We start from the raw sequence: 26,320 nt of genomic DNA on the forward strand, positions 1-26,320 counted from the left end.
TCAGAGAGACCCAGGACAAATAATAACATACAGATAATCACTGCTCATAAGTAACAATTTTTACCTTAATGTGTTTTATATTTAATTTTCCTGTTAATTATGCAGTGTAGATCACTGGATGCTGTCTGAGGACACAAACAGGCGTCTCCTGGAAGAACCATGCCAGCAGGCTTGAGTGCAAGGGTGTACAGAGACCTTGGTTCGTAATTAGAGCTCCAGCACTTTACAGGGCTCTGGAGTGTAAAGACAGCAGCACCCCGACTGTGTATCTTGAAAATGTCTGATATAAGCAAATGTGTTTGTGCCTGGTTTGGTGCTCTCTGGTTCCTTCCCCAGACCAGCTCAGTGCTTGCATGTCCCTGCTGAGACCCTGCCACATCTTCTGCAGGTGCTGCCACTTTGCCACGGAGTGCTGCGAGTTGCTTAGAATGGTAACAATATGTATGTTAATTATGTTTTATATCTCTTCCTAGCTAAGAAGTATAAAAAGGTTACTGGGAAAGAAATCTACTCAGACACTTTAGAAAGCACGCCCATGCTGGAAAAAGAGAAGTTTCCACAGGATTATTTCCCTGAGGTAGGTACAATCCCGTGGAGCAGTCCTGAGTATTAGGTTTGATTCTGACTTGCTCTGATTCCTTGAGTAGCTACCCTCAGTAATGGAAATAAGGTCAGAACCCAGTCTTGGGGGTTTTTGGGTTTTGTTTGTCAGTTCCTTGTCACCTATAATGTATCTTTTAAGACACTGCATGGATTTACCAAATTTGAATGGAGTTCTTTTATAGTAGGAAATCCTTGTGAAGGGTGGAGACAGTGATGAAAAGACTTGTTGTGCATTTAAAACCAAAGCAGCCCACGGTGCCAACTGCAGGTCTGTTCCAGGGATTCGTACTCCTTGGCAGGGGGGACAGGGTTCCATCTGTATTAAGCAGCAGCAGCAGCTCTGTGGCCGCAGCCATCCTGCGTCTGTCAGTGCAGCGGCTGCTGTCACTGCCAGTGCACAGGGAAAAGGTGGCTCCTCAGCACTGCGAGAGCACATGAAATCATATTGATCTTTTTTTCTGATGCGCCCTCGCACTCCCTTTTTCAGTTGTTCTCTTAGGAACTGGGGAATGTTGCGTGTCTGATGGCCAAGGGCTTGTCGAACCCAGAAACAGAAGCACAGCCAAGGGTTTTCTGTCACCTCACCTGCAAGTGCAATTGCACGTGCAAGGGCAGTCCTTGCCTGCGGTTCTATTCTTTGATGTTTAATTTGCTCATTTTTAGTGTCATAAGAACATCTAGAATGTGGGTGTTCAACAGTTAGTGTTTACTACAAGCCAAGTAAATAAATTTGTTGAATTCCTATAATATTTATGGAGCAAACAGGCACATTGCTACTTTAATATTAGAAAGAACTAACTGAACTTGAAAAATTAATTTAGAATTTGTAAATATGCACACTTAGAGATATTTACATAGTGCATGTGGGCTTGGAAGAGCATTGCATAAACAATTATGGAGTAGGTGGGGTGTAGGTTATTCTTTTACTTGACTTTGATACTAAATTATTGATTTTTATATTCTATATCTCTATACTGGAAGGGAAACTGCCTTTGACATAATTTTACTAGCTTTTACCTCCTGTGAATAAACATCTTAAACACGTCTTTGAAGTTAAGTGTTATATCATTTTGAGGGAACTCCAAGCCCTTACTCAGATATTTACTTTTGTCCTCCATCAGCAGTGAGCTGTAGCAGTGTGGGCGATTGACAATGGGAGTAGGAAACAAAGAGTGCTGGTGAGTGATTTGATTGTGATGCTGAGGGCCGCGAACAGCGGTGTGTGAGTGCTGTTATCGCCCTTAACAGCAATAGGCCAAATTATGGATTGTTCATTGATACCCAGGAAGAGTTATTTCCATCGTTATTTCACTGCTGTTGTTTCATCACGAGACTGGCAAATTTGTAACTTGTTCAGAGTCATTTATTACCGCCTCTTACATGAACAGTTCCTCACAGTCTCCTGCAGAGAGGGTTGGGTCTCGTGGCTTTCCCACCCTCCTGCGGGCCAGGGCTCGTGTCCGTCTCTTGTGGGCACTCAGGGATCAGATGTTCCCAAGCCTCTTTTTGGAGCTGTAGCTTCTATGATCGGTGCACCCTGCAGCACCACTGTAGGCACAGGACTGTGCGGTCTGGAATCCAAGAGACAGCTAAATACCCTTTGAGGATTTGACACCTTCATGCTGTTCCCATTCCTGACATTAGCTTAAATGACTTTTCTAAGGAGAAAGCACCATGTTCTGGTGTTGTCAGGGTTACTGTTTACCTGGAGTAGGAATAATGAGGAAAAGAGGCAATCCCCAAACCCTCATGATGAAGATATGAACAATCTCTGAAGCACCTTGATGGTTCCATTCCGTTCCTGCACACAGCACAGCCCCGTGTCATGGTGTTTGGGCAGGACTGGTGGAACAGGCTGGGGGTTTACCTGGAGTGTCACGCAGTGGGAGAGGACAGTGGTAGGGGCTCTCCAGGACAACAGTCATGCAGATAACTGCAGCAGCAACATTTACAGTTCTCTGGCTTTCCTTGCTTGCTTGGCATGCAACCCAGGGCAGACCGAGCCAACAGATTTTTTCATGTGACTTGGAAAGTTAGAAAATAATTATGCTGATTTTTACACTGTGCTGTGTTTCATTCTGGGCTGAGGACCAGGGGGTCTCTCAAGCAGACATAAGCACAGCAACATCATAGAACCAACAGTGGCATCATTTGGGTTCTTGTATACGTGTTTCTATTTTTAAAGCTGAAATTAATCTTGTTATCACCTATATTTTTCCTAGCCAAGTGCTGGCAATAATGTTGCTAATTAAAAGACCACAAAATCATGCATATGTTGAAAATGTAAATTGACATGGCAGAATGCATGAATGGCATATCTGTCCAAACATTACATTTACATGCTCTTGTGTGTTTTAGCCAGACTTCTCATATCACGTTATAATATTTTGAGTGAGAAATGGTTTAAGACTGATTTCTTTTCTCTTTATTACTGCTGCTTAAGGATGATCTAAAAGTAATTACAATGATTGAGGCATAATGCAATTCAAAATAATTACAGCCCACTGCATATAAAACTAACAAAACTTTCTGTCTTGATTTATGGGTCCTCTTGGCTAGGCATAAGACTCAAATGATGCCTCTGGGAGCAACACTCCAGATAATGTTAGGCCATTTAAAAAAAAGCAGATTTGTGTAGTCTATCAGGCCTGAGTAATTTTTTTTTCCCATAGTGAGAAATTGGTTGTTATCATAGATCACAGATACTGCTCAAAGCTCTTATGAAAGATGAATTAATTTCACTAATGCTTTAATGCAAACCTTTCATGGGGAAGGCTGTATGGTGATAACCTTACCACGGTCTCTCCTTTCTCAATGATGATTTATGTTGTCTTTTAGTAGATGAAACTGCCTGTATTCACAATCCATCTGCTGGCTAAAGGAATCCTATTAACAGAGGATCTGAGAAGAGACTTAATACTCTAAGGTGAAAGATGTGGTATCCCCTTTCTGGGACATGAAGCAGGAATTTTTTTTCCTATTTTAAAATGTAGATACCTTTCTGAGAGTGTACAGATGATCTATGTCATTTCTACCTGGTTTCATGCTGGTTTACAGATGGTGGATCAGCTAGTGACTCTCTGTTAAAGTCAAAATAAAGACAGTTACTTTGAAATATGCAGTAAGAAACAGTTTTCTCTTTCCCAAGCTATAGTTCTTTAAATTCTGTTTCCAAAATTATTTTCTTTCCAAATACTGTATTTGGAAATATTAAAGCACATCAGTGATACAAAATACATAAGGCATGCTGTTCAGCTGCAGTATATATCTAAGGTGAAGCATGACATTTTTATATTTAGGATGTTAGACAGGGCTTCAACTAGTGGGCTATATTAGGTCCAAAGCCTTTTGCATTCCTAATGTTAAATAGGCAAATTATTAATAAGTTAATTACTTATTGAAGTTAAAGGAGTTAAGTAAGTGTTTTCAAGTTATGAGTATCCAAAGGTAATTTACAGGTTGGGGTGGGGGAATATACAAATTACACAGTAAAACAAGTGTCATTTTACGGTACAGAGGCATAGGTGTCCTTGCTTTATCAGCCTGGACTGGGTGACCTTCTCCAGCAGGAGCTGAAGTACCTCCCAGTCTCCTGGGCTGGCTTCTACTTGGGCCAAATAAAAAGCCCAGACCATCATGTTTCCATCCACCACTGTTGCTTTTGTAACTATTTTAAATTATATGCTCAAATAATAATATAATCAATTGCTGAGTTAGGCTGATCCTGATCATAGCAGCAAATACGTGGCGAGATCAGGTTCTGATTTTGTCATTTTGGGACAAGTCATGTAACATTGCTGTTCTTAGCAGCTCCATGTGCAACTGTTGTGTTGTCACCACGCTGCTATTACCTTAATAGTATAAATTTTATTGTTGTAATTACCTACCTTTAATGACTATTTTATAAAATCAGGTTTGTAATGATTTTTTTCTTTCTCAGAAAAAGTGAAATGAACTACAGAATTGCTATCGTATTTTGGGTTGGGCATCTCAAACTCAGGTCCATTTTTTATACTCCTATCAAGCCTGAATTCTGCCATTCCAAAGAAAGGAATTCCTATAAACTTAAGTGTTCTTTGGAGAGCTTAGTGACATACAGGAGGAAAAAAGAAGGTGCCTTCTTAAAGAGAAGGAATCCTGTGTCTCTGAGGGTGGATATGAAGCATGGGAAGAGACGGGTGGTCTGTGCTGTGCTCTCAGACACGTACTGTTTCTGTCCGCTGGTTTGGCGTGACCTCGGTGGGAGCATCACACTCAGTCAGGCCCCTCTGACTCCCCATCCTTGCTCCCACGTCCCCCTTCATCCGCCTGCTCCCCCGAGGCTGTCAACAGCTGGAAAAGGAACCCAAAACCTCTGCCCCACCGCGTGTGCTGTACCCATTGTTCCCACGGGCCTTCTGCCGCCTGCACCTCCTGCCTTACGGCTTGCTTTCGGATAAATGCTTGACTTGATCTGTCTTTCAAAAGTGACATCACTGTTGTGTTTCTGTTTCCTAAAATAACTTCTAATGAAGAAATTCTGTATTGCTGCTGGTTGGCTTCTTCGCTGTTGATGTCTGTAGGAGGAAGCTGACAGCAATAATGATTTGCACATCCCATGGTTTTGTGTGTAAAAATAAATGGAGCAAGTGTAGATTTTATCACACATTCCTTATATTTGTTTACATCATGCACAGATGCTTAAATGTGGTATTCCAATAGATATATTCTTACTAAATTCTTTATACTATATTTTCTGGTAAACAAAGGGTAATGAAAGCATTATGTGAAAAAGGAAATTATCAGTTAAATTATTATGCTACATAATAGACATTGTCATTAGATAGATTGACTTCATATTCTCAAGCTCTCACTTTACATTTTTTGATGACTGCCATAGATATTTTCATTTGCAGACTTTTAAATTTATGTAATGACTTGTAAAAATCTTTAGCAGTAAAAATATGACTGATAGTGCTGTTAGAATGTTTGATAGTGTTTGAAGGCTGAATTGGGCTTGAGTCTTCCTTATACTACATATGATTCTGAAATACAGGGAAATTAGAAAGGTACTTTGAACAGTTTGTGTACAAGCTCTTAAAAGCACAAGAGCATAAATTCTTTAATTCTGCAAACTTATCTAAGGGAAGAAAAGAAGACATTTTGGGACAGGAGCTACATTCCTTATGGTTTTTATGGAAAGTTGTCATAATACCCTCCTCTTTTCGTGGGTAGCTGAACACTGAGCACACGGTGAGCAGGTGAAGGGCAGGTTCCTACGCGGCACTGAGGAGGAACTGTGCTGGATGCAGTGATGCCCGGCGTTGGTGGTGCCCACGCTGCTCAGCCTTGGGCTGTTCACGTGCAGGGTCTCCCATCCCCTCCCAACTGCCATGCTCCTTTAAGGAGCTGCAATTACACTGCGGTCGTTGCCACTTTAATATGTCTTTCCTTCGTGCCCCTGCTTTGTATGGTTGAATAAACCCTTGCTGGGTCACTATTTAATTTGATGTGGTCCCTCTCAGTAAAATGATGGAGAAAAGATGAATTAAGGCCCTGTGCTAGTCATTATCAATCATGGTTTGTGTGCATTACTTATTGCTCACAGTGCTTTTTGACATTAGCCCTCTATAACCTCTCTCTTCATGTTAATGTTGTCTGGAGGTCCTTTTACCCGATGTAGCAGAGGTTATTTATGTAGGTGGTGTTTCTAGGGGGTTTTAAAAGGTCAGCACGATCTCCTGAGAGACTATTCACAAAGAAAAGGCTGGTGGAATGTGACTACAAGTTTTCAAATTGTGATTTTTAAAAATTTTTTTTAAGGACTTCTAATAGAGAGGTGTCAGAGTTTCAGGTACACTCATCAAAGTAAATTTTTGGTAAAATAGCCTCTAATTCATACTGCTGCCCTTAAACCCAGTATTTGCAGTGTATGTGTTTGGAAATGCCAAGCTGCTCTAAGAAACTCTGTATTTTACCGTGTCATGAGATATAAATTTTGTAGCAAATACCTTTTGATTGGTTTGTATCAGCACAGGCTTACATGGAACAGAGTAGGGCAGCAGAGCCGAGGGTTGGGCGTACTTTATCCCAGTGTCGCTTGTGTCAGTGGTGTCGTTGGTGGCTGAGTCAGAGTGATGGCCTGCTGGAGAAGTCAATGATGGACAACAGGACTCTGGGTCTCCTACACTTTGGTTGCACAAAACCGTAAGAAGTTGAACATGAGCCAGCAGTGTACTTTGGTGGTAAAGGTGGCCAACATCATCCCAGGATGCATTTAGGTCCCGGGAACGGACTCTCCCATCTCTTTGGCACAGCATCCCATGTTGGAAGGTCCCACATACCTGCAGAAAGGGGGTTCTGAAATTGCACCTGAAGTAAGAAATGCTAAAAAAAGTTTCACCAAAAGCTGGAGGACATAACCATGCATGAATTTTGTTGACAGTTTTTTACTTCTTAGTTTTGTAGCATGCAGGTACCGCTTTCTCCACAAAATTACAAGGTCTGACATTGAGTGCAATCAATGAAATAAGCTGTCGTTTACAAGTAACTTTGCACATTTTCCTGGGTTTGTGTAGAAGAGAACAACTGCATATGAGTAAATGGTTTTCACATTCAAGCTTTCAAGAACAAGCTATTATTTTTTAAGTAAAATGAACACATTAAAATCTTCACAAGCGTATTTTGAATGCAAGGAGAACCCCAATGGGAAAGAGGCCCCGGTGAAGTAGTGGTGTTTGGCCATGCTTACCAGGTTTGTGCCCAAGGATGGGAGGAGGTGGGAGACAGGGAACTGTTAGATGAAGGGTAATTAGAAAACAACCCCTTTAGGAGTTGGAGGTGCTTTTCAGCAGTATTTGGGACTTCAAAATTTCCTGAGGACTCTCTGTTCCCAGTGAGGTGGATAAATACACCTGGCAGGCCCCTGCTGTGGGCAGAGCCTTAGGAGAGCAGTAGCCTTGGGTGGGGGATGCTCTGTGATGGCCAGCACTTTACTTCTAATAAGGAGATCTTTTGCTGCAAAATCATTGGCATCATTATTTAGGCCTGTCTGGTGCAGTATTCATTCGCAAAGAACATTAGCCTAGCCCCACAGTCATTGTTAACAGTGAATAAATAGGATGCAGAATCGTGTCTTTTTGTGGGAGGCTGTAATTTATGGCAGTGGCTTAGGAGTGGTGCGGGAAAAATCCTGTTGCTGTATCAGGAGTGCTGTATGTTGGCATGAGCTGATTTGTGGCTTCTACCAGACGTTGCTGTTTTGATAGATGTAATGTTTTGCTATTGTTTAAATTCCCCTTAACTTTTATAGAAAAACGGGGTGGGTTGGCTCAGCAGGAGAAATAGCTTTCTAGCAGATCTCATTCATTATAATTTGATGTAAATCTCTGATTTCATTTTACAGTTCTGGTAAAATTGCGAAGAAGGCAAGACATTTGTGCATAGGCAGTAAGAATTTGCTGGTTTAGGCTAAATGTAAATACAGTTGTAAAGCTTTCCTAATTTGTTCTCTTCAATTATAGACAACTACCAGGCCTCGTATTAATTTTACATGTAAGCTTATGACTGCTGCAGGACCAAAAATAGAAGTAAGTCCAGGATTATAAGAGACAGAATATATGTTTTCAAGGTACCTCAGTGTGCAGTGCATATGTACAGCATATGGATGAACTTTGGGTTTTTTTGTTTTCTGTATGTTTCATTTTCACAGTCATCTTTTACTTAAAGTGACTGATTCTTATTTGCTTGTTTTTCAGTGCAAGTGGTCCAGAAAAGGTTTCATTCGAACAAGATGGTGTATTACTGATTGGTAAGTTGCATCTGTAAGTTATTTCTGATTATGTGTATATCATGTATATTTTTGTTAGCAACTATTTCAAAGAAGGTATTAATACGTGTAGGTTGGTCTGCTCCTAGAACAGATTGGTCCCAAACAGTTGCTTTGCTTTATTATTTATTGAGCGTGTAGTGCTCAGTAAGTTGTATCGATGCATAACAGCATGTGATGTTAATATTCACTTGTGTGCAATTAGCATGGGATAATTCAGATCATATCAAGCATGATCATGAAAGCTTGGTGTCTGTGGCCAAGGCCACAGAGTCACTGTGTGGAGCTGAAGGTGTCCCCTGCTGCTGCTCCCTGTCTCGCCTGATGCAGCCATGGCTCTGCAGCATCTCTCCTGGGTATACACAGCCCTCATCTTCAGCCTTTATGAGGAAGGAGATTATTCTCCAGGAGCTCATTGAGCCCATCCAGTTTCTGCTGAAGTCAGTGGAGGGACCCCACCTTCAAGGAATATGGCTTTTTTAAACCAGTTCCTACTATATTACTTTTACTGGAACAGAACTTTTTATTTGTTATATTCAAGTCAGGATTCCCATTTTAAACCCAAGGCATGGTCCTGTTCTCTGTGAGGTTGCTTATTTTCCCCCGGAGGTCAGTAAAGCCCCCAGCAGCAGGGTCTGGTGGGGGGGCAGTAGGGAGCACACCTCTCTGCTCTCGGGGTTGCAGAGGAAACCTCCTACCTAGCCAGACCTAAATTCAGTGTAACCTGTCTGTCGTCAGAGCAGAGTTCCTCATGAGATGTGCTGTGAAAATCTACAGAAGAAACAAACATTCTTTGCTGTTGGGATCATCCAACAGCCCAAAGAGGGGGGAGCCAAGGGACGCAGACAGCTGTATAAGAAGTTGAACTTATCATGGTGTTAGATGCCAGGTCACCATCTTTGGAAGAAGCAGTGCCAGCGAGTGTTGGCCAAGGGTGTATGTCATAACCAAAGTGATTTACTATCTGTGTTTGAAAATGCTATTTTTAATAGCAATAATAGCAGTAATAGTAGTAGTGTGTGCTAGGGGGAGCAGCTGATTGAGCAGAGCATCATACCTGAGAGAGCTGGAAATTCTTCTTGTCTTAACACAAGGAGACCTTAGTAAACAAACCCACAGGTGGTTCCCATTTCTCTAGTCCTACCTGGAAACCTGGTCATACTTTCTTACCATTTAGTCATAGTTTTGGTCTTTACTGCTTATTTATGTTATAGTCACCTAAAGGTATGAGAACGTTCAACATTTTTCCCTTCCTCCTATGGTCGTTTCACATCTTAAAATTGTACATTTGATTTTAAATTCTGATGAATGTTCACACAGGATGACTTCTGAGTGCTGAACAATATACTTGCTTGTTTGCATAAGGATGTTTATTAGATTAAGCAGTTTGTGGAAAAGGAGCAGGTTTTCTCCTTTTACATACTTTTGACCCAGAAATCAGGCAGGCAACTATGGGATAATGTAGGTTCTTGTTAATTTTTCCAGATCCGCATGACATGGCATGTGATTCCAGCAGTACAGATCTGCAGAAGTGGGTACTTAGCACCAATTGCTAATCTGGGCTTTCCTCTTACATCATGACTTCCAGGTTCTGTCTCTCCTATCCTCTTGGATTCCTTCTGTGCAGAAAAAAATAGGGGGAGTGAAAAAAGGGGAGTAGAAAATACATTTATAAAATGTAGGTGCGGCACCCACCTGGGAATGTTTGCAAGTGTATCTGAGGTCAGAATCAGCAATCAAAATTGTTTTAATATTTTGGAGAAAGTAGGATTGCAAGATAAAAGTCCAAGAAATGGAAAACATTGTGCTTTGAGAGCGAAATTCAAAAGCACAAGTACAACATTGGGAATAGCTGACTCAATATCCATAATGTAGAAAAGGATCAAGGGAGAAGGAAATATGGTTCATTATTATCTTACTGAGGTGTGTTAACAGGTACATCATGTGAAGGGAGGAAGGTATGGTAATTATTTCATTGAGCACTGCCAAGGCCTTTGATGGAGTACTCTGTCTTGTAGGAGTGCGGTGCTTTAGGCAGTCTGGGAAAAGAACGGGAGAGTCAAGAAAGGGAGGAGTGTTTGAGTAGGAGTTGAAAAATTTGGCTCGCCCCATCTGGGAGACTGGTTGCTGTCTGTCTCCACTGCAGAAAGGGCTGAAGTAAATCAGTTTCATTTGCAGGAAAACAGGTAATATGATCACAGAATCCTTGTGGTTGGAAAGGACCTCTGAGATCACCGAGTCCAACCACACACATGCACACAAAAGACCCCCACAATCTCGGGCACTAGAGCATGCCCTGAAGAGCCATGTCTACAGGTTTCTTAAATATCCCCAGGGATGGTCACTCCGCCACCTCCCTGGGCAGGCTGTTCCAGTGCCTGACCACTCTCTCAGTAAAGAATTATTCCTCATATCTAATCTAAACCTCTCCTGCTGCAACTTCAGACCATTTCCTCTGCTCCTGTCATTATTCATTTGGTAGAAGAGGCCAACACCCACCTCTCTACACCCTCCTGTCAGGTAGGTAATAAAATGGATAATATGACCAGATACAACCAAATTTTGCCAGCATTTTTTCTGAATGTGAGAATAAAGTATTTTAAAGAGGCTTGTTTCTTATAACAATTCTCTAGGACAGATGTGCCTCTACTCCAGTATGTAATGTCTCTTTCTTCATAGTTTAAAAGAAGTTTCCTTGTAGAGAGCCCCACCAGTAGCTGGCAGGACATGCCAAGGCAATGGGCTTTGGCAGAGCCCACAGCAGGCAGAGGGCTGATCCCTGCCTCACTGTGGAACAGCAAAGGATGAGTTAATGCTCCTGTCACCTTAGGAAGCAAAGCTGGGGAATTTTACTGATTTTGTTAGGATAGTTCTTCATCCAAGTCCTCTGAGGAGAGGCTGAGGGAGCTGGGGGTGTTCAGCCTGGAGGAAAGGAGGCTGAGGGGAGACCTCCTCGCTCTCTACAACTCCCTGAAAGGAGGGTGTACCCACAGGGGGTCGGTCTCTTTTCCCAAGGAACAGGTGATGGGACAAGAGGAAACAGCCTCAAGTTGTGCCAGGGGAGGTTTAGGATGGATATTAGGAAAAATGTCTTCAAAAGGGTTGTGAAGCCTTGGAAGAGGCTGCTCAGGGCAGTGGTGGGGTCGCCATCCCTGCAGGTATTCAAAAGCTGGGCAGACGTGGTGCTGAGAGATGTGGTTTGGTGGTGACTTGGCAGGGCTGGGGTAACAGTTGGACTCGATGATCTTCTCCAGCCAAAATGGTTCTCTGATTCTGTGGTCCTGTAGGCACAGTCCAGGTTAAACAGCCTGTGTCCTCTTTCCAGCCAGACGTGGTGTGCGGATTGACCACTGATATCTTGGCATGCTCCATACAGGGACAGATGAGGAGTTGCAGTGATACAATTTAGCCTTTAATGTCAGTAAAATTCTCCTGTCGATAGCTTTTGATTTTGATTATTGCAAAGCTGCAGTTCTACTAGGTATTTAGTTACAGCTTTTTAGAGTTGAAGTTGGTTGTGTACACAGTCAGTTTTGTTTTAAAAATATTTTAGTGAGAGGGTACTGCTTGATTTCTGTGAATTGTAACTGATAAGTAGCTTTCGTATTATGAGTACTATAAGCAAAAGCCTAGATGCAGCCTTACCTGTGGATGAATTGTCATAGTTTGACGATAGTCTTTGACAATTTTCTAATGATGGTAAATGTTATTATGTTGAATGCTTTGCTGATGCAACAAGTGCTTTTTTATTTTATACTGAATCATTTTATTTTTTCCTTTTTTGTCATAGTGCCTTTGACTTGGTAAACATTCATCTTTTCCATGATGCTTCCAATTTAATTGCTTGGGAAACAAGCCCATCGGTTTACTCAGGAATACGGCATAAGGCTCTTGGCTATGTACTTGATAGGTATGTATTAGCCTCTACTGGCCTTTTTCGATCTTCGGTGTTCATAAGCAGCGTATAAAAGATGTTCCAAAAGGCAGACTGAGAAATGTAGAGATTTTTATTCTGTGAACCGAAAATGATCATTTCTTATCAGAGTTTACTATACTATGCCAATTACAGATCAGTTTATGACACTTATTCTGTTTTCTGTAAACTGAGAAAATCTTGTCCAAACCGTGCTTTTGCCAAGAACAGCTGAACCAGATGATCCCTGAGGTCCCTTCCAACCCGGGATTCTGTGATTCTATGAAATGCAGTTCTTTCAGCCTCTCTTTGCAAGCCACCAGCTCCATTCCCCACAGCAGTGACCCCTGTGGTGTTTTAATCTCAGTGCTGCCTGAGTGCAGTGGGCAGCTGAAACACAGCATCTGTCTGCAGTCATCACTGTTATTAATTAGAGTGGATTCCTCTGGTAGGTGGTACAATGCAGAAGGTACTCCCAAAAATACTCAGCGTCAGAGACCATGGTCGCAGGGCTGGGAGGAAGGATGGGTTCCATGTGTTTCTGCCCCCCGGCCTTTGCTCACAGCCTTTCCTGTGCACGGCAAGCTCAGCGAGGAATTCCCCGTCCCCCACCAACAAGAAACTGTTTACTCTTCCAGCTCACTCTGGCAGCATCCCAGAAGCTAAAGATGCTCCTGAACCAAACTGAGTTACCTGTTGAAAAATATCTTTGCGTATGCAGTGTTGTCATTTTTCCCTATGTAGATTTTCACTGAGAAAGCTTCTGAAATGTGGGAGTATAAATATCTTTTCAGTCACATTCTATCCAAAGTTTTACTTCTTTCTGTAAGTTTTGTCTTATTTAAAAACAGGCAGTTATTTTAGCATAACAGACTGCTTTTTCCATGATGTATAAAGAAGTGCTTTTCCTGTGCACCCCAGCAGAGGGCTAAGTAGGAATTTCTCCAAAATAGGCATTTATTTTCACTTTTGGGGGTGGTACGAGGGTGAAGAGGAAAAATCCAATATGTGTTCTCTTTTATCACTTGTAAAGCCTGTTCAGATCATCAGACAACACTGGAGGCATTTGGAAGGTTTGCAAATAGGTCGTGTGCAGTGGTTTATAAAAGATCACTTTTTAGAGGACAGAGATGCTCTAAGATCAGGATCTTCTCTCAGTGCAGTTTGAGACACGGATTTTAGAGTTCGGTTACATACAGCAGTGTGGGAAGGTCTGGTTTTATTTCATTTTTTCTTAGCTCCACTGGTCTCCTCTCCTTTTCTTGCGCTTTGCATGAGGGAACTTTAGCAAACCTGTGTAAACCCTTTGCATTATTTATTGCACACTTGTTTACCACATACAGTGTGCTTCATTAGCTAATTTTGGCATTGGACCTCCCACGATGCCCTGGCAAGGGTAAGGTAATAAGACTGCAGTGTTGGTGTCAGCCGTGGGTCAGGGGTGTCAGGATGGTATATCTTTAAGATGTGACACTGCCAAAACCTTTCCCAACTCCCCTGTCCTTAGAAAAGAAATCCCTTGCTGTGGGGCTCAGGGTACCACCGGGAGCCTGCGGGGAGATGAATTGTGCATTTTGAGGGAGCAGCCAGCCGCAGATCCGGACCTCCGCAGTGAAGTGATGGGCTGGCTGGCACAAAGGGAGACTTCTGTAGGAGCAGTGAATAATGGGAAACCCCTTTCTTCAGCATCGCTAACCTTTTGGCAGCCACCAGCAAACTCCATTCTGATCTGCTGATTGGGGAGGACAATACACTGAAGCTCACTTTGAATGAATGCTACCACCAACAGTGTCCCCATTCAGAGGGTTTTGGGAACCATCTTTGACCATTGTCTGCCATCACTCCTTCAGACAGTAGGAAAAGGGAAAGTGAGAGCGTCTATAGGGGGAAAAGTACTTCTTTTCTTGGCTTTAATCTCTCTTTAAAGCTTCATAGATCTACATTTCCAGCTGAGCTACTGGAACTATGCAGTGTCTGATAAGTACAGAAGAGAGAGGTTTCAAGCTGAGCTTTTAAATCCCCTTATCTGCATGAACTAATAATGCAGATTTAGTGCTGTTAAAAACAGAGACTGATAAGTCTCTTCCTTTAAAGCCTTTAAACTGCTAAAGAGCATTTAACAGCGATGCAGTTCAAACCAGTGAACAATACTGAGAAGGAAAACAGTTTAATGAGCTAAACCTTGACTGAATGAAACAGAAACACCTTCTCACAGTTGATTTAGGTCACTGTGGGAGTAAGTGAAAGTGCAGTTCTGTTCACCATAAACATGAATTAAGTACAGCCTTTTCATGTAAGGTAAAAGCTATCACAGGAATCTGAAATATAAAAAAGGACAGCATTTGCAAATAAAGCTCAAATGAATTAGTTTAACTGTTAGAATCATCAGGGAAGTTGGTTTCCCCAAAAGTATTTTAGCTACAAGGTCTCCTAACACAGAGGCACGAAGCTGTGCAACATCTCTAAACTACTGAGGAAGCGGGGGAGTTAGAGGGGAAAAACAAAGGAAAAAGTGTCAAGTGAACGATTCAAAGTTGCCAGTAAAAGTTTTCTCCTGAGGGAATCTATTAATAATCATAACAAAATGGTTTGGGAGGAGAAAGGTTTAATCTTACAGCGGTGTTCTGAAGTGATTCAGCTTTAATAATGTTTAAAATTAATTATATAGCGAGAAGAGTGCTTTTAAAGACAGCTAGCTGGTATGTGCCGAGCCAGATTGTGCTTAGCGTTCACCATTTTGCAAGTGTGAAAAAAATGTGGTGTTGGATGGACTCTTTAGGGACTAAGAGAGTTGGAATTACACTGGCATTAAACAAATATTGGCTTATATATTTACAAATACATATACAGTGTATATGTAGAAAATTGGCACATGTAATGAGTCTTTGTCAATGCTAATGTAAATCCAAATTAAATTCCCAGAAGTGAATTGCCTTGTTCCAGATAGACACAAATACAGTCAAAACTGAATTTGCTGCATAAATGAGAATAAGAACACCTGCTATATAATTTTTAGGGAAAAAAAAATCTTACAGGCCCATTTTGGATAATTCCCATGTACTGTTAGCCATCTTTGCAAAATACTTGCATTTTTATTTTCTGAAGTTGGGAGATCTAAGCGATATGTTACAGTAAGAAAGGAAATGTAGTTTACATTGTAGTTTAGCCTTTCATACATCTGCTGTAATTAATGCTTGTGTGTATGTCTTATTAATTAATCATATTGGTATATTAGTCATGTCCTTTAGATGCTTGCTGGGGAAAAGTATCTGGTGAGTGTAATAGCCTGGCTGGGGAATGAGCAGGAGCTGCAGGACAGGGTCCTTTAAAAGTGTTAGTTTGCAAGGGACGGGGACGTGAGATGTTAGCCTGATCCTCTGGTTCTTGGTGTGCCAGCCATTTAAACTTCCTGAAATTATCTGGAGCATTCAGATCCATAAAATGAATGTGTTTTTTTTAAAAGAAAGTGACAGTGCTCTTCTGTTTTCCTATTGAAATGTTCCCTGGCCTAGTTCAACAGAAACATTTTTACATTACAACTGTGAAATCTTGGCATAAAGCTCCCCTTTGTGCCCTTCATTATTTTCTCACAAATATAGTCCATTGTCACATAGCTGAAGTTAATTTGATCAACATTGGGACATTTAACTTTTATGTCCGGTCAAAGGAGCTGTTTCATGCTCATTTTGGGTATTCAAAAGAAATGATTGCCAGAAAAATAATGTTACTATTAACAATTCAGAGCAATTAGTTTCCCAGGGAGAGGCGATGTGATGCACCGGCTCCACACAACTATTCTTTGTCATTTTATGGATGCTCATCAGTCAACTGTCACATCTTCTCAAAGACCCCTCCAATCTAAATGTTTCTCTTTGGGCTTTTCCCAGAACTAGCAGCTGAATGAGCAAAAGAAAAGCCACTTAGTTTCTAGGCAAAGGAAAACTTCACTCTAAAGATCTGGGTCATTTGAGAAGATCCTAGGAGTAGCTCACTTTAGGGGGGGGTGGGGGGGATTTTTTTTTTAATTTTATTTATTTTTTGCAACAGTGATTTTAACACCAAGTGAAAACTCTGCAATCATGTGCCTTCAAACATTTAGTGAAATTTCTGTGTATTCAAATAGAATGCACTCCCAGGGCAAATAAACCTTCCATCCAAATGTCTTCTAACAAAAGTTTAAAACCCTAGATCACATTCAAAAAGACAGCTTTTCATTAAACACGCCAAGGCTCATCTCATTAATATTCAGTCATCCCCCCTTTAAACTAAGGTTAAGTGCTCTCAAAATTAGCGTGTTTGGATAATATGCTCTTTAAGGAGTAAATCCAGCAAAATTGTCTTGTTACTTTCAACCTGTCAAATACAGTCAAAGACACTTTTTCCATGCTTCTGGGTTTTTTGCTCCCTCAAGCTTTTCCATGTTTGATGCAATTGCCAAAATTTTTACTGGTATATCCTTCCTGATTACACAAATATGTTTGAATTTTGTTTACTTAATATTTTTAGCAGAAAAATAATTTTGTACTTTTATGCATTATACTGGAAAATCATTATTATAATATTGCCCTTATTCTGTTATTTTCAGTATTTGGGGCTCTTTTTTTTCCTCTTTTTGGCATTAATTACTGAACAGGTTATTAATAAATTTGCAACATTTGCTATTCAAATTGTAAATTAAAGATCTGTTTTTTCTCTCACGATAAAAAGAAATCTGTATAAACAGTCGCAGGTGTGGAAGCAAAGATCTGACTGGGGAATCAGCCATCCAAAATCTAGAACTTTAAGAACTTGCAGGTGTCACACAGAAAGGTGTCACTTAAAAAATGAAGCAGTGTGGATATGCCAAGTCACTTCCTCACTTTGTCTGCCTGATGTGGGTGGAATTGTGGCTCTTTTCAGCAGAAGCGCTGTAAATGGAAGCGCTGAAGTTTCCTCCTGGATTTCCCAGGATTCTCCCAGGGGTGACCCGGGTCGCCGCGAGGCTGTGTTGGCCCCAGGCTGGGGCCGCTGCCACCGCACTCAGCCCCCTGTTCCTCCGAAGGGCTTTACCCCTCCGCACCCACTCTCCGGCAGCAGGGTCTCTGGAGCTGCCGCGGTTGGCAGCCGTGTCGGTGTAGTAGGATGTAACTGATGTAACTACAGGCAAGACTGGGGGTATTGTGAAAAATACCACTCCCGGGAGAATTTGTGTAATTACACATAGACAACTGAAAAAAAGAGAGAATGCCTCTTAAAAAAGAAATGGCTGCAAATAACTTGTTGCCTGCTTGATTTTGCTCTCAAAATGGCTTTATATGAGAATGTACAGAGTGCGTCACATTCTCATTGAGTTATATTTCTCTTTTACTGTTATTTGTTCCTTAGAGAGTCTGGGGCTGGATAAAGAGCAGTCATTAGTGTCCAGCTAAAGGTGACACTCACATCAGCATTCATTGTGGTTTGTGTCTTTGGAAATGTTCTATCCTATAGCCATATAATCTTCCAGGATAGCTGTGATTCAATTAAAGAGAATCTATATGGGCTGTTGATCCAATTTTTATTCATTTGCAGAGAAATGAAAATAAATTGCTATTGTGATTTTATTTACAATGCTTGCTGTAAGACGATGCTATGAGCTGATAGTTATAAAACGGAGAATTGGTTGAAAGAGCTCTGTTCTGCTTCCATGTAAGTCTCTGGGCACTAAGTGAATAACCATCTTTCAGCATTTTTATTCCTGTAGGAAGGCAGGGTCACTGTGAGAGCGTTGTTGTCTTTGAGTCTTGCATTCTGTGTCCTGGAAAGACACATCTCCCTAACAGCTAAAGAACAAGATGGAAGTTACAGTGTTTTTAGCTGCTTGTCCATCTGTGCAAGTGCCGGAGTGGTTGTAGGGGGTTCTTCATGGGCCAGGGGTAAATAGCTGGAACCTTTAGTGAAAGCTCTATCTGTCTGCTGTCGGGTTGAGATGCAGCTTAAGGTGATTCCGTTTCTCACTCAAGGAAGATGGTCCTGCTATTTCTATACCCACCAGAATTTTCTTTGTTCAAACCTAGTGTTGACAGCTCTGATGTGTTTAATCGGTGTGCTCTTTTCAAAGAGAGGGTTTTTTCCCTTCTCTTTAGCACTTCAAATGTTTCTGTCATGTCACCCCTGGTTTGTTTCCTCTTGTAGCTCAGTAGCCCACTGTAGTGCGATTTTCAAAGGGGTAGATGCCCAAGCTAACAATTGGGTTTGTAAAATTTGTTGCTAATTAGGTTTTCTCAACACCAAGCATTTTTTAATCCTTTGCGAGTGAAGTCGATCTGTGTTTCTAGTTGTTTGCGTTACCCTTTTCTGGGAGTTGTTGGTTTTATTTCTAGTTCACCATCCCCCTCAGCCAAGGATTCCCCAGAGAAGCCGATGGGAACATGTGGGTTTCTGTCACCGAGGGTGACGTGGCCACTGTCCTGTCACCTCCTGCTGTCCCCTTTGCCCAGACCACCACCCCCAGGAGGTGGGACTGGGAGAGGTGCTTCTTGCAAGACACCGGTCTGGGCAGATGTCTGGGCCGTCCTGCCACTGCTCCTGCTGGTGAACTGTTGCGGGCGCACAGTGCCTCTGTTCTGAATTTTTATAGATTTGTCACAAAAAAATACTTTTCCCTTTCTATTAAAGAGTTAATAGATCAGTGTCCCATTGGCACATATGCTGGTTATTTTCTGCCTTGCTGTTTGCAGTTTTTGCAGGAGGTGAAGGCAGGATTGTGGCTTTACCCCCACACCCAACCCTGAGGGCAGTCAGTGAGAGCTGCCCCGTCCCCGTGCAGGTGGGTACGACAGGGTTCTGCTGCCCGCTTGTGACCCGGTGCCACCAACACTAAGCAGCTCCGGAAATTACAGGGAAGAATTTTAATCTTCATGACAGAGTAGAGGAAGGTTCAAAAAGACATACAATTTCTCTGGTTTCTTCTTGTTTTATCTTACATCTGATGAAGAGCAAGAAAATGTCTTTGTAACACAGCAGCAGTGCCATAGCATTGTATTCTGTAGCAAAATTGACAAGTACTTACATCATTATACATGGCTGCTATTTCATTAGGCGAATGTCAGTGTCAGGTAGGATCATGGTTTTGTCAATATAATGAAAATACCAGTCAAGTGAGGAAAAAGTCACAATTTTCCAGCACTAAAAATTGATTTTTATTGCTCTTCTTGTAATCCTTTCTTTGGATTAAGTATTTATTATTGATGTGGTCTTTCTTTTAATCTTAATAGCTGCTGACATTGTAATTAATTAAAAAATACAACATTTTTGCCCAAATGGCACTATATTGAAATTAAAAGTGAACGCTGCGTATTAGTTAAACAGCCCTGGCAAATGTCTGGAGTGCTAAGATGATTGCCTGAGTTTCTTGACAATTCCCTTCATCTTGCTGTATGCTTCTTGACCTTTTGAGATGTTTTGGTGTTATTAATAGGTTTTAGCTATTATATCTGAAAGAACAAGGCACAAAAATATGGTAAACTGTATCTTATTAATGACAGTGCTACAACGCTATAGGCATGCCAATGAAGGCACTAACATCACGGCTTTTGAGACACACTTAAACAGTCACCAGGTAACTCTTATTTGGAATTGATGAGGATTTTCTGGAATTTGTTTCTAAATGTCTATCTGAGAAGGCACAATGGTGCAAGCTGAGTGCTGGCTGTGCTGCAGGGGGCAGACATTAGGAGAGGAGATGGCAGGGTCCTGCCTCAGAGCTTTCTCTGACCCCTCTGCCAGAGGTAGATCCCCCCCCAGAGCAGTTCTCCAGGTGCAGGTGTGTGACCTGATCTCTGGCTAAACTGATAAAGGGAAAAGTAATGAGGACAGGAGCAGCAGAAATCTGGGAGGCCACACAGCCATCCCATGTCTACTTTTGTGTAAGCCAAAGCCTAACGTTTCCATTCTCTGGATCTTCAGTTCCTTAGTGTGGCTGTGGTAGAAGACAGGTTTCACTGTCCTCGTTCCATGGCTTTCCACCAGCAGTCACTGCAGCAGTTGCTATTACCTTTGGCATTGTAGCTCTGTGGAAAGCAGAGTGTGCACAGCCGCCCTACCTGCAGGTCACCAGTTGTCTCCAGTCTGGCTTCTGGCTCCCACCTTTTTTTTTTTTTTTTTTTTTTACCTCCCTTTCTAAACATTTCTCTTTGGAGTAAGATCCTCTCTGTTCAAGAAAACATCAGTTGGGCATTCCCTTTGCAAGCGTGGCTGCCGGTACAGCCCTGCCGCCCTCGGGATGTGGTGCACAGAGTTTCCCAGTGTTTCCCCAACACTTTGCCCATCGGCTGGAATGTGAGGGGGTTTCACTGCCACACACACAGACACAGACAGCTTTACTTTGAGCAGATTTGGATCAAACCAGTAGCTGTGGTTCAGTGCAGGGCGTAGGTCGGCAATACACAGGATGAGCAGTTTGACCTGAGAAACAAGGCTGAGCTGTCCTCTCTCCTCTGCCTAGTTAGTCATGATTTTCCTATCCTTTTACTTAGGAAGGGACATTTTATACGGAGAGTCACACGTTCTCAGTAAAAGCAGCCTTTGTACCTCTAATTCCTCTGCACAGATAATGTGCAAAAATAGATTGTGGAAAGACCATCTCTTACCCCAGAAGTTGCACGAGAAATATGAGGGTGCTCGTATTACCTAGCATTAGCTTAAACACATTTAGTTATTTAGTTATTACAAAAATTTGCTCACTGAATAAAATATGGCTTGACCTCTGGATTGTTTCTTCCCGAGAAACCTGACAGTGTCCCTCCTTTTCCTCCATTCAGCCTGCCTGGCAGAGCTGCAAGTTTTTTGTTTTGTTTTGTTATGTTATTGTTGTGTTTAAAAAAAAAAAACAACAAAACCCTCAAGCCCCTCTTTTCAGTGGTGTCAAGTTAGGATGAATTGGCCAGGGAGGCATGTTTATAGACTGTGTGAAGAACTTTGTCTTTGTGTGGGAATGCTGGTGACACTGGTATGGCTTGCCTGAATGAACTGCGATGACGCGGCTAATAAGGTGTCCTGCTGAGCGCCGCAGCAGCCGTTCTCAGACCTCCCACTTAATGCCATTCAGCTCCAGCTCAGTGTAGCTAATTTTTCCCATTCCCTCAATTCTTTAGGCCTCCTTACAAACAGAAAAGTCAACTTTCACACCGAGGAGAAGATAAGTGCTTTAGGAAATAATCGTGTAAACAGAATGTTACCTTATGACCTGATGCTGATACCTTGCTCTGGGACAAAACCCAGCTGGCTATTGCATTAGACATGGCTATTAAAGGAATAATGCTGCTGATCCTCCTTACAAAGTGCCCTGAGAAATGGTTTAGCCAAATCACAGTGCCTCTTGTCACACTGAATCACGTTCAGCTGCTCTCTTCCATGACCAAACTGCCGATATTTAGCCACTTTCTTTTCCCGCCTTTCTTGCAACAGTGCAAGAGGAGGATAAGTGTGACAGCAAGGGAAAGTCAGTCACGTTTCTGATTGCCATTATTTTCTGGCTGAATTTCAGTGCTTTGAAATGTATACATAGTACACCGTATAGCTTTTATAAAAGAGGGTGCATTTCATAAGTAACTTTAATTCTAACTAATGAGTGCTTTAAATTAAAGTAAATAACGAAAGAATTTCAGTTATTCCAATAACACAGAATTGTTCATTTTAAGGTTGCAGTAAGTGATTCCTTCTGGTGTTCCATGTAGAGACTAAAATGAATAACTAGACCCAGATTCCAGTAGTATGGAGGAGAAGAGGAACTTCGTCTTGGTAGGAGTATGGCATCCAGAGCTCCTAAATGGCTTTGAAAAGACTTACTCTTCACTATCCACTCAGCTGACACTGCCGCCCACACTCCGAGGTCTGTCTTTACCTCAAAGTAATTAGATGTATCCTGGGCTCCAAGACCAAACTTGAGCATTTCCTTCCCCCGTGGCATTTGTTTGACTTCTCCTGAGGTTTGCCTGTCGCCAGGTCCGTCTGGGCAGCACTCCGTTCGCCGGGATGGCTCAGGCTGAAGCTGTTCGGCATCATTGCTCAGAGGGTTTCAAAGGTTTCTCGTAGTTTTCCTGCTGCACTCAGAATAAGGGACAGTTTTTGTCACAGGTCTTTGGGGAGTGCCAGGGCACTGCTGTGCTAAAAAGCACTGATGGGTTGATGTCATTTCCCTACGATGCAGCAGAGCACAGACATTCCCAGTGCAGTCACAGTAACTTCTTTCTGGGTTTGTAAAGCAATTGCTGGTACCCAGTGTGAGGCAACCTACAGTTGTTAGACTAAAATAAGAATTAAACTCATTTATTTTGCAGCAAAGACATTTCTATAGTAATTTAGCATTAATTTGTACCCTTAACAGTGAAGTTTACTCCTTAAAAAGAACCATGGATCTGCCCAGGGTGTTGGTGGCCCTGTGTAGGTCACAGCCAGCAGCACAGCGGGTTAAGGCATTGGTGGTCTTTTGTTTGCTCTTGCACGTAGAGTTGTGGAAGTGAAGTATTTGTAGCTTCTCTACAGTCATGAAGTTTTTACCTGAGTTGCCTGTTTTGTCACAAGCTATTTAGAAAAATTGCGCAGGAAGGAATGGAACATTAAAGTATGTTGAAGCCTTTCGGGATAATCTGGTAGTCAGTAAGTACAAGTTAAAGGAAATAGTACTGGGTCCTCCCACTAAAAATCTAAGATTAATGCTGGTGACATGGGTTGGCTGCTTTTTTTTTATATGGTTCAGATTTATCACTCCATTGACTGATTCATGGCAACATTTTTAAGGGATTATTTGATTGCTGGTTAAAGGAAGGGCATTGTTATAGAAGGAAATAGCAAAGTAGAATAACACAGATTTTGAAGCCTTCCTCGTTCATTTGCAAGAACTCGTTCTTGTTTAAAAAGAAGTTGTCTTCTGACTTCTCATTTACCTGTACACGTGATGAACTGTCTATATTTGTGTCTTAGAGCATGGAATCAAGAGGAATGGGACACTTTTGTTTAGCTCTTGTCCAGTCCCAGCACCTTCCCTGCATGTTCGCAGTGCTGGTGCGACTTGGTGTGTTTCGCAGCACCCAAGTCCCCCACACAGGACACTTTTCTTGCACGTTCCGAGTGAGGAAATACTGCTGCACCCTTCTTCATTGCCACCTCCTGTGCTAACCTGGAGTCTGACTCAAAAAGCACAGTCAAGATTAGTTCTTGTGCCATTGATCCATTGATTCCGTGCAATTGTAGGCACCAGTATTTCAAAATAGAAATACTGCAGTACCAATTGCTGAATTAATTCTAAGATTTGGGAACTCTTAAACTAGTAAGTGCCAATGGCAAGGATAGTAGGTTACATACATGTATTAAGTTGAGTCATTTAAAGCATAAAAGATCATTTAATAATTACATAAATGTGTATATCCCTTGCTGTACCACTGTTGGTAAGTAATTTTACTGTACACCTAAATTTCACCACCTGTGAAAATGAGAAGGGTCAGGAGCCACCTGAAGCATCACTCCTGAGAGGTGATGATTGGACTATTTTACTTCAGTCCGTCATGAGACACTCTTTCTGAAATATCCAACAAGACAAACTACAAGGGGAACAATGGGTTAAATTTATCAATTTTAAAGCTGGCATTGATTTGTATGCAAATCATGTTTAAATCAGGTAATGTGGAAGCCTATGAAATGACTGAATTTTAATTAATTGATCAGAAGCAGACTAATCAGCTGCTTTGTTCATCGGTTAGGAGACATTTTAACTGACTATTTTTGAAATAGTCTGTTTATTTGGAAAATCTGTCTTTGCATAATACAATCACAGGCATCATGCTCATAATGTGAATTTGTTTTAAGAGGCCTTCTCTAGACCTTGATGTCATTCCTGCAATATCTGTAATTTCTTTGTCAGCAGTAAATGGCAATGAGCAAAGCCAAAACTAAGATATTAATTGGGAAAGTTGGCAAAGCAAAATCAGTTTTTCTTATGTGTAAGTTGTGTATCAGATTTTGCAATGATAGTGTTAGCAAATTGTGGTAATGTAAATGGTTTAACTTCTAAGTTCTCATTTTCCTTTCATGTGCCATGAGGGCACTAATCAAGCTAATGTTATGTACAGGTCAAGAGTGACAGGTTTTTCTCGGTGCTTGCTGGGAGCTGACAGCAGACAGTATTTATTAACAGTACCTGCAATAATCTGTCAGCTGAATGGAGGATTTGGAGATTTTCATACCAGAAAAGGATAAGTCTTTGCAGGAGATTTTGCTCCAAATGATCACTGCCTTAGGTCCAGTGTACATTAATTTCTCAATAGAATAATATTCCTTATGTAATAGATTACTGTTGACTAAAAATGTGAGATGTTTTTATGAGGAGAAGCAGTACCTCACTGTAAATCCAATGTTGTATCTTTCTTTATAGCTTTGAAAAGTCTAAATGGATGTAATGTATTAAAACTTTTAAAGCTGTTTGAAGTGAATGCCTTCTTGCTGGGCAGTATTGTTCCAGGATCCTGCTCACTGTGCCTCGCTTTATAATTCTTTACTGTCTGTATGGGTTGGGGTTTCAGGCATTATAACACCTACATATTTATATATGCCCAGAATGTACAGTGTATTGCCTTGCATTCGTTCCTTATTTCTTATATATTGCACAGCTAGTATATCATTGCGGTTTTACTGCATTTTGTCTGTGTATATTCTTTGTAGCTGTAGCTGTCATGTTTCAGGTATTTCACACCTTCCTCAACTACTGATAGGAAATGAATTTTATTGATTCCTGTTTTGAAATTAAGCCTGAATCAGTAAATTTCCAAATGCCAAGATCTCTGGAAGCAATTAAAATTGCACAGTTAGGAGTACCACACAATTGTTCTTAATAATAGATAAGCTAATAATATAATAACAATTTTTAATAATAAAAGATGTGAAAGATGAACAGTAATGCCTTATCTCCCTGTTTAGCACTGAGTAAAGGCTTGAGAAAGAAAGTTAATCTTTACTCCACATCTGGTGTTAGCTATAACCCCAGTAAAAATCTGCTTTGACCAAACAAGAGAACTGTCTTTCAGAGAACTATAACCAAGCCGGGAAACATCTTGCAGATCAGTCTCTGTCTGCTGTGATGAATTAATGTTTACTCTAACATGTCACTTTTCATACAGTTCTAAAAGCACCAACAAATGCTGGAAAACAATGATCACAATCCTACAGATCAGTCAACTCAAAGGTAGATGTGTTCTGAGCTCACCACTAATTTAGGGTTCCCAATTGTTAGCTGCCCAGCCCAAAGCCATAAACTCAAAATTCCAAAGGTGCGAGCCCCTCCATGATGCCCCCAAGATTTCTGTGGTGCCCAGTGGCTCTGCATTGTTTGTACAAACTGCTGCAGACTTGCTCTCCTCCAGAGTGCTCTTCAGTGCAGCAGGGGAAATTAAACATGTTATTTTACTGGGGTTGGAGTTAGAATTGCCTAAGCAAAGAAAAACAGCCCAAAAACATGGTAAATATATTCTTCCAGTAAAAACTGGTAGTTTTGATCATTCTCATAATTATTTCTGACATTGTGCTTAGAGGATAAGATATGTGTACTTGTGCATCTTTGCATATATGTAAAGCTGAATGACAGGTTTGCTTTGTTTTGTGGTTTTTTTTCCAGAATTATAGATCAGCGGTTTGAGAAAGTTTCGTATTTTGTCTTTGGAGATTTCAACTTTAGACTGGATGCCAAAGCAGTAGTAGAGGTAGGACTTCTATTTTTCTTCTGTTGTAAACCCTGTGAGGTTTTATTTCTCAATATTTTTTTCTGTGGAAAAGCTAAAAATGACCTAGCAAACTAATCTTAATATTGACATTGGACTTGGCTAGGAATACTTTTAACAGGAACATCGGACAGGTAACTAAAAACCTTTTTCATCATGGTTGAGATTTGATTGAGTTTACTGCTAAAGCTCAGCTCCAGGTAACGTGGTGTCAGAAATAACATCCAGGTTGAAATCCAGTTTAGTGTCATGGTTTTCACACTTTAATTT

General features: G+C 41.3%; 1 protein-coding gene across 2 annotated transcripts in view; it reads left to right on the forward strand.

Annotated features, from left to right (window-relative positions):
• Window positions 1-26,320, forward strand: part of INPP5A (inositol polyphosphate-5-phosphatase A) — a 136,030-nt gene that overhangs the window by 54,897 nt on the left and 54,813 nt on the right. For both annotated transcript variants that reach the window (XM_014945316.1, XM_014945315.1), the window contains exons 5-8: window positions 474-577; window positions 8,340-8,392; window positions 12,201-12,320; window positions 25,948-26,032. In XM_014945316.1, coding sequence (XP_014800802.1) covers window positions 474-577; window positions 8,340-8,392; window positions 12,201-12,320; window positions 25,948-26,032 — 362 coding nt within the window. The remainder of the gene's footprint in view (window positions 1-473; window positions 578-8,339; window positions 8,393-12,200; window positions 12,321-25,947; window positions 26,033-26,320) is intronic.

The sequence above is a fragment of the Calidris pugnax genome, unplaced genomic scaffold (genome assembly GCF_001431845.1).
Source record: "Calidris pugnax isolate Ruff unplaced genomic scaffold, ASM143184v1 scaffold89, whole genome shotgun sequence".
In the NCBI taxonomy this organism is placed as follows: Eukaryota; Metazoa; Chordata; class Aves; order Charadriiformes; family Scolopacidae; genus Calidris; species Calidris pugnax.